At 35.1% G+C, this 15,412-nt stretch overlaps 1 protein-coding gene across 6 annotated transcripts in view; it reads left to right on the forward strand.

Annotated features, from left to right (window-relative positions):
• The window catches only part of LOC126470658 (nuclear factor 1 X-type), a 597,492-nt gene extending 584,398 nt beyond the window's left edge, over positions 1-13,094 (forward strand). For all 6 annotated transcript variants that reach the window (XM_050098642.1, XM_050098644.1, XM_050098646.1 and 3 more), the window contains 2 exons: positions 3,999-4,236; positions 9,132-13,094. In XM_050098642.1, coding sequence (XP_049954599.1) covers positions 3,999-4,236; positions 9,132-9,304 — 411 coding nt within the window. In that variant the 3' untranslated portion in view covers positions 9,305-13,094. The remainder of the gene's footprint in view (positions 1-3,998; positions 4,237-9,131) is intronic.
• Positions 13,095-15,412: the final 2,318 nt, after the last annotated feature.

Raw genomic sequence — 15,412 nt, forward strand, 5'->3', positions numbered from 1 at the left:
CTCAAAATATATGAATTAATCTGTGACCCACACACTTTACAATTTTGAAGAATATCAAATGATAAAACAGTTTTGTTATGGACCACTGTGTATTTAATGCTACTTTTTGTATCAATCAGAATAGTCCATGCATTATATCCTTATGAATTTCATGATTACTTTTAAACATGGCAACCTTTTTTTATTAAGTAGGGATATTTCTTAACACTGAATTTAAAATTCATATGACTACAGCTTTCTGTAATGGATGAATTATTCTGATTGAGTTTGCTACAACATTTTTTAAAAGGACTCCCACTGTGTTTGGATGACAAACCTCCAATTGACCCAAAAAGTCCTGTTCCCGTCACTGTAATATTAGCTATTTTCTTAACTATAGTTTATTGAACAATCTGTTGATCTCCAGGGAAAAATCTCTTGTATACTGTATGATACAATTAGTGCTATTACTTTCCATGTTCTGTTTGTTGCAGGACAGAAATATTTGACCCTACATTGTGCATTTGCCTTATATTTTGAAGTGGAATTAGCATTTAAAATTGTTGAGAGAACATCAAGTGAAATTTCTTGGTGAAAAAATTGTTCAAAATCATATTTTCATTCTCTTCAGCTATATTTATTTTTCATTGTGCCCATTGTTGATGGACTGATACAGAATATGTTGAAGAAGGGAATTCAGATTTTTGCATGTCAGTCACTGTCTACTTGTTCAAAGTGATAGAAAGCTGAAGAATCTGAGGGATCTTAAAGAGAGAAAGAGCATGAGACAGGTGCAAAAGTCAGCATGAATTAAGAAGCTGTATTAGGAGAGAACAGTACCTGATCAAAACAGACAACAAAAAATAAGGAGCACAGTGTTTCTGGGACAAATGGTGTACAACGTTCACTGAAAGCACCTTATAAACTGTAATGAATATGGTATACTCTTCATTTACCTTTATTTACTGCAGATCTATTTATCTGTATGTGATATTACTGAGCGGAACAAACATTTCCAGATTGCATTTGTCATCATTATATTGGCCCAGCATCAGCTGTGATGGTATGGGGTGCCACTAAGTACACAACACAGTCACCTGTGGTTTGTATAGCCAATAATTTGGACAGCAGATGATACGTAACTCATATGTTAAGGATGGTGACTGTACCCTAGGACTGAGGTGTCCAAGATGTTACCTTTCAAGAAGATAACTCACAGCTGCAGTTAGTCTGTGCTCTGTCCTGACCTACAATGATACAGGTTGTTTCAGACTATTGCCCTTCCAACCACTGTCTAGATCTCTCACTCATTGGGAACATGTGGTCATGGGTTGCTGAGAGATTGGCATGCCATCACTCACCAACCACTATGGGTGATGAACTCTGGCATAGAGTTGAAACAGAATGGAATGATGGCCCCTATCTGTCTTCCAATGTCAGTTCAGCTCAGTGCCCAGTCAGATTACAGTTGCTATTACTGTCGGAGTTGGCAGCTCTTTGTTCTAAATTTTGTAATTTGTATACCACCAAATCACCTACACATTTAATCATTTATTCCTACTATACTGCATGTGATCTATAAGTAAAATTTTGTTCTTTACTTTCCTTTATGGTGTTTTAATGCTCAGCAGTGTGTGTAATAAGTCAGAGTACACTACTGAACTAGAAGGTCCCTATCGAACAAACTTAGCATCTTCATTTTGATGAAACCTCTCTCTAATGAGAATAAACCAGTATACATGAGGAACATTGAGCTGTATTAATTTTCATACCCAACATTAAATATGATCCATCCAAGAATGAATATTCCTTTTAGGATATCTAAGGAAGAGGACATATATATAGCATAACAATATCCAGAACTATTCTTCCATTGTCAGTAGCATTATATTTGCATATTACAGTATGCATGTCATCATGGTTGTATTTCTTATATCAAAAGTTTATTTACAGCACTTGAAAAATTTATAAATACACAATGCAAAAAAATAATAGAAATTTTTGCCACAAGAGATGTTTGTATCTTCTAGAAGTACACTGCTGCTGACATAAAACTAGTAACAAAATTTACATATTGCATACACTGACCAGTGAAAACATTATGACTACCTGCTTAATAGCTTGTTTGTCCATCTTTGGAATGAAATACACCACTGATTCTGCGAATCACAGGTCCGGCAATTCATTGGTATGTTTGTGGAGGTATGTGGCATTAGATGCTACACACAGATCATATAATTTGCATAAATAATGGGCCGCTGATTTGTATATCCAGTGATAGTGCCTGATAGCGACCCAGATGGTTCCATAGGATTTACATCAGGAAGATTTGGTCACCAAGGCATCAACATGAGTTCACTATAGTGCTCCTCAAACCACTGTAGCATGGTTCTGGCTCCAAGACATGGACAATTATACTGCTGAAAGACATCATTACCATCAGGGAAGACATCAAGCATGAAGGGATACAGGTGGTTTGCAGCTATCAGCATGTCTTCAGTTACTACCACAGGTCCCATGCAAGCACAGGAGAATGTCTCCCATAGCATAATACGACTCCCATCAGCCTGCATCTGTGACATGCTGCACATTTTGAGCTGCCTTTCACCTCAATGACAGCATTCACAGAGACAACCATTGATCTAATGTAGCAAAAATGTGCTTCACCCAAAGAGCTGACAAGTCTCCATTAATTGACAGTTGAATCCCAATGGTCTCATGACCACTGCAATGTCACTGGGTCAGCATGTAAACATTTAGGGGTGGGCTGTTGCAGAGCTCAATGTTCAACAATGTACAATGAATGTTGTGCTCCAAAACACTTGTGCATGCACCAGCATTGTGCTCTTTCAGCAGAAATGCCACAGATCAACATACATTCTACTTTACAAAGCAGACAAGCCTCTGAATCCCATGTTCTGTGACAAGTCATGGTCTTCCATCCATTAAGCACCTGGTGGTAGTTTCACTGTCCTTCTACCTCCTTCCATAGGTGCTAACAACAGTGGTATGTGAACATTCAAGCAGCTTCTTCATTTTTGAGATACTCGTTCACAGGCTGTGCATAATAATAATCTGCCCTCTGTCAAAGTTGCATATCTCAATGAATTTCCCCATCTGCAGCCCATGTCTTCATTAGGGTGATCCCCCGTCCATGTTTACTTCACTTACACACTTTTGTTACCATGCCATTGCCTTCAATGCCACCAAAAGTGGCATCCAACATCATGGTGGGCAGTGATCATAATGTTTTTGCTTATCAGTGTATGTTCCCTTTATGAATTAAATGAATGTGAACACTTCTGTTCAGTGCATCTCATTTGAAATCAAGGCATAAGGCTACTGAATTTTTCAATGTGACACTTACCCCTGCTGTCTTAGAGTTCTTAATTACAAATAATGGATGGAGCTGTGGTAATTTCAGACCAGTCCAAAACGTTTCTAGAATATTAATATTTATTTATTTATGTACTCTTTGCCCTTGGACTCTAGCTGATAATTTTCAGCTGAGAGTGTAGGGTGCATCATACAATTTTATACTGTATATACAATGTATGTACAGTAAAGAAAATGGGGTTACATTTTGTGGGTACATATGAGGTTATTACACATTTTCTGTTACAGCACAACAGCTAATATTTAATTTGACATTTAATACTCACTCGTACTGTATATATATTTCTCTGTAAGATAAACTTTGAAATAATTTTTAAATGAATTTAATTTCTTTACTTGCTTAACTGATTTTGGAACCTTGTTGAAAAACGTTTTGCCTGCTTCAACAGGAGCATCCACTGTCAGTTTCAGAGTTCATTGTCTCATGTAATAATTTTCCGTTCCTCTTGTGGTGTGTTCATGTATGCATGTATTTAGGAGGTTTTTAGAGTTTATTCTCACTGCTATAATATTCTGGTATATTACTTCAGCACAATGAGTCATCGCAATTTTAAAGTATAATTTAAAATTTTAAGTGCACTAGACAAAATAACATTTTGTGTTATGGTTCTGGTTCCTTTCAGCTTTTCAGCTATTCAAGTATTAGTCCAGTTAGTGCCATGTCAGGAGTTATAAGTCCAACAAACTTGAGTATGTTCAGCTCCCCTGTAACAACTCCCCGTACAACACCAAGATCTACACCAATACCTCGCTGGAATACTCCTTTCATCAGTTTGGAGGAGGAGTACAACATGATGACACCACTGATATCTGGAAATGGCCAGAGCACTGAGTCTAACTCGGGAACACTTATAGATGATGGTAAGTATAGTATTTTTCAGACAGTAATTACATTTTAATGAACTTGAAGTAACAACTGAAAATTTGCACAACAAATAATTGTATGTTGTTGCCTTAACCATTTGGCTATCCTAGCATGCCTCCAAGCTTGACTCAAATTTTCATTGAAACTGATGTCTTCACCTTTGATTTCCAAGTACTACTACTACTACTACTACTACTACTACCACCAGAGATTCTCTCACAAGGCATGTGAAAATAGTACCAATGGAGAAAAAGTTAGTGGATTCCTGTGGCTTTCACCACCACAAAGTATATACAGGGCAAGACGAAAAAAAATTCAAGTGTGTAGAAGACATGGTGAGATCTCGATTTAACTACATACATGTACACACTGTCAGTGGGTCTATAAATGATTAAGAGTTGCAATTCCTTGGTACAGGTAGGTATCCCACAAGAGAATTAGTTTGCTCATTTTATTGCTGTTACCAGGCCTGGTAAGATATATAAGAAGCGAGAACAGCATCAAATGTTGAGTGATCTCTGTGAAGGACATGGAGATGCTGTATTCTTGTGTGAGATAATTATCAGCACCGGCAGAGTTTGGAATGGTTATCACTGCGAGTCTCCATTTGACCAGTTGGTCAAATCATGCAATATCAAGAATTTTGGGGCATGTGGATGTGACATTGGACTACATGGAATGTGAGGGCAGACATACTTGTTGTCAAGGTTCCTGTCAACCATGTCTAACCACCACAAGTGAGGATCACTGTATTGTATACCAAGCACATCGTAACCTCTTCATCTGCATCTGAAATCTGAGAACATGTACTGGACTCCCTGAAACAATCTCCATCATCCTGCAACATTGGTCAAAGACCAGCAGCAGCTAGAGCAGGGAATTATCATACCATGCAACACAACAGAAATAGCTGCATTTGAAGTGATGTTGTGACTGAGAAGAATGGACTGCTGAAGAATGGCATTGTGCTGTGTTGAACTGCAATTCTGAACTACCTCGGGTGACCATCATCAACAAGTATGGCACTGACCTGGGAGAAGTCCCATTGTTCCAATGTTTATGAGAGTCACAGTGGTGTTACTCCTTGTTTCATGATGTGGAAAACCATAGATTATGATTTCAGGTTACAGCCAGTAGTGATTGAGTAAATTCAGATAGCACAATGGCATGTCTCAGACATCTAAAATGCTCTTGTTACCTCTCATGTGACAGTATTGTGGTGCCTTTTTGCAAAAAGACAATACTTGTTGACACCTGACATGTCTCTGTGGATTGCCTGCATTATGTTGAGGTATGCCCATAGCCAATAAGATCCCCAGATCCATTCAGAATGGAACATGTGTAGGTCCAGTGTGGATATCAACTCTGTCCCAGTGCCAGTATCCAGGATATCAAGAACAATTTACAACAGTTGTGGGCCAGCTTGCCTTGGGAGAGGAAACAATGCCTTTATGACATCCTTACCAACTGAATCAGTTCGTGCATCTAAGCCAGACAGGGTGCAACCTCATACTAATGAGTGGGCTCATTCTGCCATGCTCTCCGTAAATTTGATTTACTATTGTAATTACTGAACTAACATCACTTACCATCTCAACTCATGGAGCTAGATTTTGTTTCCTCCTCCATTTCTGGATGTTTCATGTTTTTGTCAGGCAGTGTATACTAAATTTAATTAAATGCAAAGAAATGAAATGACTGGATCAATGGGAATGAAACAATAAAAATATAGTGACATGAACTGATATCAGTGCAAGCTGATCACATATGCTGAACTTGTGATATAATAAACTTGTTGTGAAAATTGAATACTTAAACTTGTTGGAACTGGAATCCAAGTTTCCTGGTTAATTGTTAGGCTTAGTTCAGGCCTGGATGTGTGCTCAGAAGGTGCAGTAGTTAAGATGACTGCTTTGAATAACTAAGAAGTCTGATTTTGAGTTCCAGGCTGGCACAAATTTTCAGTTTTCACAACAGATTTATTTCATTGCAATTTCAAGATATCTGAACAATTTGCATCAATATCATTTCACATCACTCCATCTTCACTGTTTCGCTCCCACTGATGCACACATTTCATTTGAGTACCTTTAATTCATTTGGTAACACAGAATTATATTTTTTATCTGTCACTTACAACAATAAGAAGAATATATCTCTTTATTATTCATTATTGTTTATGTTTTCCAACCATAAAGGTTTTTTACAATCTGTTATTAAATTTAATGGGACAAGCAAGAACTGAAACATATATGAATGTAACTAAGCAAAGAACTGGACAGTAAATGCCATCATGCAAGTAAGTGCAATGTAAGTTCTATCCAATCATATGCAGCACAGCCCCAGATCTATGATATTTCTGAGCTGGGGGCAAAAAATTGATAGTACCCCCCCCCCCCCCCCCCCCCTGCTTCTTTGAGTGTTTGAGATAGGATACAAAAATTTTTTTAAAAACTGATTTTTCAAAAATATGATCATTTTGTAGTGCACATCATTCTGAAGAGTTTGATACATAAAACATATATGTAAAAGGAAATGTAAGACGTTATTTGGTCTTAAGTATGCTGAAGTGCAGTACCACACCTCTTCACACAGCAGTCTTCTATTGCACATCACTGTATTTCACTCTGTGGAATTCAAATGTGTATATTTTGTAATGGAAGCCATCAAATCTATATTCAGGGCAGTGGAAATTAAAATGTGCTGTGGTGCCTCTCCTACACCTATTTGGCCAGTTTGACATCCTACCTCTCTCAAAAAGAAAAAAAACTCACTATTAATACTGGGTGGGCTTATTTGTAACCAGAAGAATAAGAACTCTTCAGAAAATTTGCACTCTTTGTTGCCCATTGTCTTTTGTGTGGCATTAAATTAAATATCAATAAAGACAAGAGCAAGCAATACATTACACAGCACATTTTTTTATCTCTAATCTTGCTATGGCTTTACATGGCATGCTTTCCTTTCTGTGAAAGAATCTATTACCTCATCAAAGCTTGTCAAAAATTTTGCTACATGAAAAACAAAAATGTCATTTTCTAAGACAGAAAAAGCTGTTAATATGAATAGTACTTAAGTTTCTCTATTTGATTACATCAGTTTTGTCACTGTGTGCTAGATAAAATGAAACAGACATTTCTAATATAGCAGCAATTGTAGCACATGCCAAATAAGCAAGACAAATGGTCATTTTTTATCTACCTCATTTACATAAATAACAAGATAGAAATTAATTTTTGACATACCAATATCAAATGCCTAATAGACCTACTACAAGCTACAAGCAAAATGTTTTATGTTAGTAAATAGTTTCACATTTCATTCATATACTCCAGTTCTTTAAGCATGAGATCAAAAAGCAGTAGTATGAAATTTTTATATAAATTTGAAATCAGCATATTCTTCCGTATAATTTGTGTGATGTCCCTGTTGCTTCTCTTTCCTTGCTCTTACAAACAATCTTGTCATCACTAATTCTGTAACTATTCCTGCTAGTGTCAAAACTTAGTCTCAAGTTAACTACACTAATCCTGCCAGAATCACCAGTTTAGTTATGCCACATTTATTCTCAGGTTAGGCATTATTACATGTTTGTACAACACGTTTTCCACACTAGCCTGAGAATAGAACTTAAGCAGCTGCTAACTGGGTACTGTACAACTAGCCCTTAGTAGTGTAATGATCTGGCAAAAAATTTTCTGTCAAAATTTCATTTTCTTGGATACACCAGGAAGATTACATATTAATCTTTCACACTTGTTATTCTTGTTAGTCATTTATTTCCACTCAGGAAGTCTGAATCTAAGGATTTCGCTAACAAATATACCAATGCTGATCATTCGCACACACAGTCAACCACATAAATAGCCCCTTCCCCTTTTGTCTGGGGGTAGGTTTTTCTATTTCTAGATATGACGGGGACTCCCCCAGCTGAGATGTCCCATACACTATGCACGCATTCAAAAATCAACTTATGATTCATTCAGAAATCAACTTAGAATGTGTTCAAAAATGTTCGAAAACCAACAAGGATGTGTTTCAAAATAATATGGATAATCGATAAACCAACGTGCCCTGGATGCTTGGTGCTTTGTGAAGCAAGGTTGTTTTCTTCAAGAATATGAATTTAGCGCCCCCTGAAATTGCCACCTGGGGCAAATACCCTGGCTCCGCCCTCCCCCCACGATCTGGGCCTGAGGCACAAAAATACAGACAATTTAGTACTGAATTTTTCTCCAGTCTAAGAAGTACAAATACATTGCTAATGAAATATCATCAGTTATAATGGCTTGAAAAGTATTGCACTGCACTACTCAAAAAATGCAATACTAAGTGTGTTACAAATATCCAATACTGGAACACAATGACTGAGTGTGTTGTTTGATTTATTCATCCATAGACAATTTACATTGTAAAATACCCTTAAAATAATTGTACAATGCTTAAATTTCTAATAAAAAGTAACAGATTTTCTCTTTCTACCAGTACAACCACTCACTTTATCTTACACATTTGTACTTCATAGCATTAACATTATTTATCTAAGAGTGGCAGTGTTTTTTTTTAAGTCAATAAATAAATCTCTGACAGATTCTATAGTACTTGAAAATTATGTTAGAGTTCTGAGATATTTACATTTTGCAACGAGTGGTCAGATGATAAAGGTGTGTTTCATTAATTTCATGCTATGCTATTTATGTTCCAAATGTTTTTGTGTAAAAACCATTATGTGTATAAAGACAAAATTTCATTTACTAAGCCTCTGTGCTCCACTTAAAATGTGTACTAACCGCTACACTTCCAGACCAAACAAAAATAAATAAAAACTTCATGATAAATTTCCATTGGCTATGTTCCATAACATTGCTTTGATATTTCATTTTCTTTTCAGATCGATATTTCAACACTGTGGTTCACAGCAGTGAAGGAATAGATGCCACTCAAGGAATTACATCTGGAGATCCAGGATCTAATGGTTCAAGCAGTGGAGCTCGTACTCCCCCATCAAGGACACCAAATTCTAGCTCCAACCCATCCACACCCACCAAGCCACAGTCATCTTAAGCTGTATATTAGCACTATTAGATTTTGCTCAATTTATTATGTGTGTTTGCTAAGCATTGGGCCTGAATGGTACCTGCTGTAAACTTCCCCTTTTAATGGTAACAGCAGGGTTTGGCAGTAATCTCCAAGCGTTGTGTGAAATGAGAATCTTTAGTTGGATGTGTTTGAAGATGCATTTTTATAACTCTTCCCTTAATTTGTAAGATTTGAGTTGGATGAGAAGTAGATTTTCTCATATTGATCAACTAGTGCACAACTAATGGAAGCTGAGACAATCAGCCCAGAAAGTATGTGTGCCATAATGTTGTCACTTTAATATGTGTTGTAAATAGTTGTTTTATTTGTGGTGTTATCAGTCACAATTCCCAGTCATCTTGCATGGGAAAACAGATTGTTTTCTAACTACCAAAGACTTTAGCCATATTTAAAAAAATGTGATGACTGATATGGAGTTGTGTTAGAGTTCTCATTGCTATGTGATTTCTTTTAAATATTTTCTTTTTTTAAGCACATTGTGAGTATGATGTTTACATCTTGTAGCTTGTTTTTGTTGTTGTACAGAACACAGTTTTAAATAGTTTGTTGGGTGTCAAAAATTTTGAAAAAATTTTTGTTATGCTTACAGTCAGTTTGATTACAGTTTCAGTGTTTCTATTTGTTTATTTATGTAGTTGTTAACAATAAGAATTTTTTGACAAATGTAAGGTGGTTGATGTTGAGTATGAACACTGTTTGTAAAATTTGTTACATTTTACTGTACATATCAGATTATTTTTTAAGTAAAAGCAGTGCAGTTTTGTATGTCTTTTGACCTTAGGTTATTAACTTATGAGGGCATCTGAAAAAAGATACTCAACTCATATACTGTTAATATATACTATTAATTCTCTTGTTGCGCCAACAGCTTGTTTAAGGTATTTTGTTTGTTTCTAATTCTGTCTGTGTTTCAGTGAGATTGATATTCACAAGTTTTTATTTTTGTAAGTACAGAATCAAGCAACATGATGTTTTAGAACATATTCAGTAGTGAAGTGGCATCAGTGATCCATTATTTCAAATGGAGGAGATATCTGTCACACAGACAAATGTTGTATTGATACAATGTTTCTGGAGCGTTTATTTATGAGTACTAGTCAATGAATAAATTCAAAAGGGCCATTAAGCTCTTTTTTCTTATTTTTTTATGTGAAGGTCTTCTGCAGTGTGATATAAAACTTTGGGAGGGTTTTTGTAATAAGCATCTGTTAGAGTGTTAATATGCCACACTTTTTCATTGATTAATTATTTTTTGTAGACAAGGACAATGGGCCTCTGTAGAGATCTCAGTGATAAAATATTACTTTATTCTGAGGTACAAACTGTAATTGGCTTTGAATTGTCAAACAATGAAGAAAATATTTGCAGTTAAGAAGAATGGCTTGCAGATAATATTTTACAAATCTGTGATGCAATAAGTCGTAGCCTTGCCTTAAAAGCAAATAATTAGATAGAACCGTAGATTAGATATGTTTGTTACTGTCTATATAACATGAAGTATACTAACAAGACGGTGCTAGTGGACATTCAGAAGGTATGAAGTTTCTAAAATACACATTTGTTTATCTTGCCAGTATCAGAAATTCCATCATTTGTATGTGCAGCTGAAATAACACCTTTATCACTGAGGCATACCTAATTCTAGCTCATATACATACTGAATCCTGCAAATATAGCAATATGAATGACTAAATGTCCTGTAATATGTAGCAAATGTGGTGTGTTACTCAGCTGTTTTAGCTTCTGTTGATTGGATAACAAAATATTGTGCAAATTTTAATTGATGTTAGAAGAAAAGTTACAAGTACTGCAGCACTGATTTGTATAAAGACTGGAGTAACCTCTGAAGGCTCAAGATTTTTTTACTGTACATTTATTTTACTTCAGGCAAGGACATGTTCCAAAATATTATTTATTTCATATAGTTAGTTAATTTTGTGTAGCCACTTGAAAATGAATATGTTGTGTTTACTGTATTATGCTCAAACAGTCCATTTACAAAAAGAATAAAGGAGAAAGGAGAGGAAGGAAAGAGAGAGAGAAAGAGAAAGAGCATGTCTCTCTCTGCTAATGGAAGACTACAGAATAGGAGACAAAGTATGAATGCTAAAATAGCTGAGTTCACTATGTGTTGCAACAAGGATGTACATCATCATTTTTTGTCCATGATGGTGACTGCAGTTAAACTGTATGCCCCTACAAAAGTTGTAAGATTGTTGTGTGTTTGCCTTGTGGGACCCAACTTTTGTGGGAAATCAATTAAAACATTTATTAATAGCTATGATCTGTAGAGAATAATAGTGTTTGATACAAATTAATATTTGGCATCTTCAGCTTTAAGGGATGTATGAGCCCAAAAGATATGTGACATATACTAAGACATTGTCTGCCAGCCAATTGTATGTTATCCTAGTTTGAGAAACGGTATTGAATCCTTGTAGATGGGATTAGATTAGAAAAATGAACATATTTTGGGCCTCTGATTACCATGCACATGTCAAATACTGGTGTACTGGTCTTTTACCAGTCAGTTCTTACATAACCAAAGAGGAATCAGTTGTGAAACAATTTGTTAGCAGATTCATAGGTAGAGCTTGTTGCAGTGTGGTACAAACTTGACTAGCCAAAAGTTAGTGAAGAAAACAAATTGTAGAAGAGACAAATCTCCAGTTAGTAGAGTAGTGGATTTGAAAGAAAAAACTTTTGATAAATAGCAATTTGTTATATATTGTTACATATACCAGTTGTTGATGATATTGCAAGTTAGTCATTCAGTCACTTCTTGTTTTGTAAGTACAGTAACAAGGCTCAATGTATTACTGTTTGTAAATGTGCTAAACCAGCACGTTCATGACAGACTGTGTACAAGCTTTACTATAATCCAGAAGATTGTATCATAATAGTCACTGTAAAATATAGAACTTTTGTTTTCATATTTAATCATTACATTTAATTTAATTCATACGCATAATCATCCATTTTAGCACAAAACATATTGGCAGAAGCTGTTTAATGTGTCTATCATGTTTCTAATAATACTTGTGAATCTGCGTCAAATAACAAAATTGCATAAGTATAGGGGACTCAAAAAGGTGAGACTGTGAGCATTTCGATAACCCATAAAAGTGCCAAGAATCTGCAAAGTATTTCCATTTCAAGCTACTGACACAAAATGTAAAAGTTGATTGAATCAGGATAGTCTCCTATGCGATAAGATAAGAATTAAAAGCATTTCTGTCACCATGATAGAAACTGCATGCACAGTAGAGTCTAAACTTCAGCAATAATGTGTCTCAGAACTCAAGCTTCTGTATATAATTTCAGACATTGAACTCAGACATGTGAATATATAGAAAATAAAATCTTCTAAAACCTCTGGATTATAGTTAAGTTTGCTCATAATGTTAAAATTCATAGATAATAACTTCAGTATTTCCTTTTCATGGGACTGTGAAATGAATTTGGTATAGTTTTATTACAAAAAATGCAGGAACAGGCACCACCAGTGAGCTGCTTATTTTTATAGAATATCATTTTGCCACATTTTGGCTGTGTTTGTGCTGCAACTGATATGAACTGCAGCTTAATAAATACAAAAAGTCACATAGCCCGTTTTTCAAGAGAATTTTGAAATAATGATATATTAATAGGCAGTTAAGTATAGTCTTCCTGTATTCCAACATTTCACATGGTAACTATTAAAATATTCACTTTTGAATTGAAAATTGCTTGAAATATATTGCATTGTTTATTAGTTCAGTAGTTCTAACTTGTACCATTTTTTCACCACATTAAAAACTGATCCATCAGGTGACAGGTAATCCAGTTGCAATATCAAATAAAAGTTTGTAATTACCTGTTGTTTGTTGAAGCAACAGCTTCTGTTTTCATAAGACCTTTTACATTTCATTTATACAAAATATTACCTATTTGACTTACAATTCCAAAGTCGGATGTCCACTGTAAGTATTAATTCATATTTCAGGATTGCTGTACCAAGAAGATAGGGTGAATTACATTGTGTCACTACAATGTTGTCATTTCAGGACTGATAATAAAATTTTTATTACATACTTTAAAATTTCAGAATATGCACCATTAAATTTAGTTCACTTCTACCAGTGGTTCAAGATTGTTTTCTAGTCTTACGACTTTTGATAGCCCTATAAACTTTATCTGCAGAGAGAGTACTAAAAAGGACGTTTTCTGTTATAACAAGTAATTAAACTTTTCACTCAATATAAACTCATCAAATACCATATGATAAAAGATTATACAGAATGACTTCTATTATATAAAAAGATCAGTATTATCACAGATAAATTTCTGTATTGGTGCTAATTACTGTTAAAAATATTTACAGTGATAAGATGGTAATGAAAACTAGCTAACCAAAAATTCTTACACACACATTGCGGCAACAGAAATGAAGTCACTTAAAAGTTCAAAACAGACTCCTGTAGAATTTAATTTGTGGAGTACACTATTTAGAGGAATGTGGTGACATATACCATGATCCATTTGACTTGCAGACCTTGTTTTTCATCTCAGGTGTTTATCTGTGTTTCTGTGGCCAAAGGGATAAGGGGTGCTGCTAATCCCTGTGTAAACAACACATGTATTTTTCACTTCATCATAGGATAAATATATACTAAAGATTTTTTTTGTTTGAACATATATGCATTCATACACAGATCCACGTGCATTTACGAATATGCAGATATCTATTTTTATCTTTGTAATAGCTTCCAAACCACAAACATAAGACACATTACAATTTAAACAGGTCTCATTTTCTTAGTACTGTATAAAAAAAATAAAACTACAGCAACTTTCCATATGAAAATTTCACTGGATTTGTCATGGTGATAAAGAGAGTCAAAAAGAATTAGTATTGTGGATCAGCTATTATTTTCTAATTATTGTGATGATTATGTTTAAATTTGTGAGAAACTGAGACAATGAGTATCATATACCACAAGAAAAAGTTATTTATTGTCTTTCCAAAACAGTCACCAAATATAAGTTAAGGTTTCAAGAACTTTTTCATTACATATATTAGATTAACTAGTGCCACATATACGTGAATAATCCATGCAATTTTTTTCCCCAAATTTAAGGACAAAAAACTGGGGGGTTCAGATTAATTGTAATAAGGCTGGTACTGCTCTGCTTCCATCAACAGATCCTGTAGTGTTGTTGTGGCCTCAGTCTGTGATGGACCAGTAGCTCATTAGATGTGAAGAAACGTTAACTATGTGTCAGTTATGGCTACCAGTTCTTGTTATTGATTGTACACAGTTTTAAAAAAATTTAAAATTCTTAAAGAAGCAGAGAAATTTGGAAACTGCTCAGTGGAAAGAAAGTACGATGTGAGTGAGGGTTGTATTCACAATTGGCAAAAAAAAACAAAACATGGCTTCAAGAAATGAACAGTAATCATCATCATCATTACATGACCAAAAAGCGAAGTATCTGACCTTGAAAAAAGTCTCTGTGATTATGTAGATGAGAAGTGAGAATAGGGGTGTGCAGTGATTAGTGAAATGTGTCCAACTCAAAGCATTGGCCTTAGCCATAGAATTAGACATCACCAGCTTGAAAGCTAACTGGGGCTCGCTATCAAGACTTTACAATTGAAATGGATTAGGCTTCTGGAGGAAAACTATTGCTCTATTGCTTCCAGGCAATTATGAGGAAAAGTAGTGAATTTTCATCACTATGTGGTAATTATGTGCCACAAACATTCCTATTTATTATCTCAGACTGGTAATGTGGATCAAATGCCAGCCTATTTTGAGATGCCATTTGACAACACCGTAGACAGGAAATGGAAATCCAGCATCATGATATAGACTGACAGCAATGAGAAGCAAAGGTGTATACTAAAGTTGTGTGTAACTGGTGGTGGATGAAAACTACCACCTGTCATGATATTTAAAATGAAAACTATTGAAAAAATATCAGTGAAGGTCATAGTGGTAAGAGTGAATCTGAAAGCATGAATGGACAATATCCTCGTGGTTGACTGGATGGCACCTGTTTGGCAACATCAGCCTGTTGTGTTACTAA

The sequence above is a fragment of the Schistocerca serialis genome, chromosome 3 (assembly GCF_023864345.2).
Source record: "Schistocerca serialis cubense isolate TAMUIC-IGC-003099 chromosome 3, iqSchSeri2.2, whole genome shotgun sequence".
NCBI lineage: Eukaryota > Metazoa > Arthropoda > Insecta > Orthoptera > Acrididae > Schistocerca > Schistocerca serialis.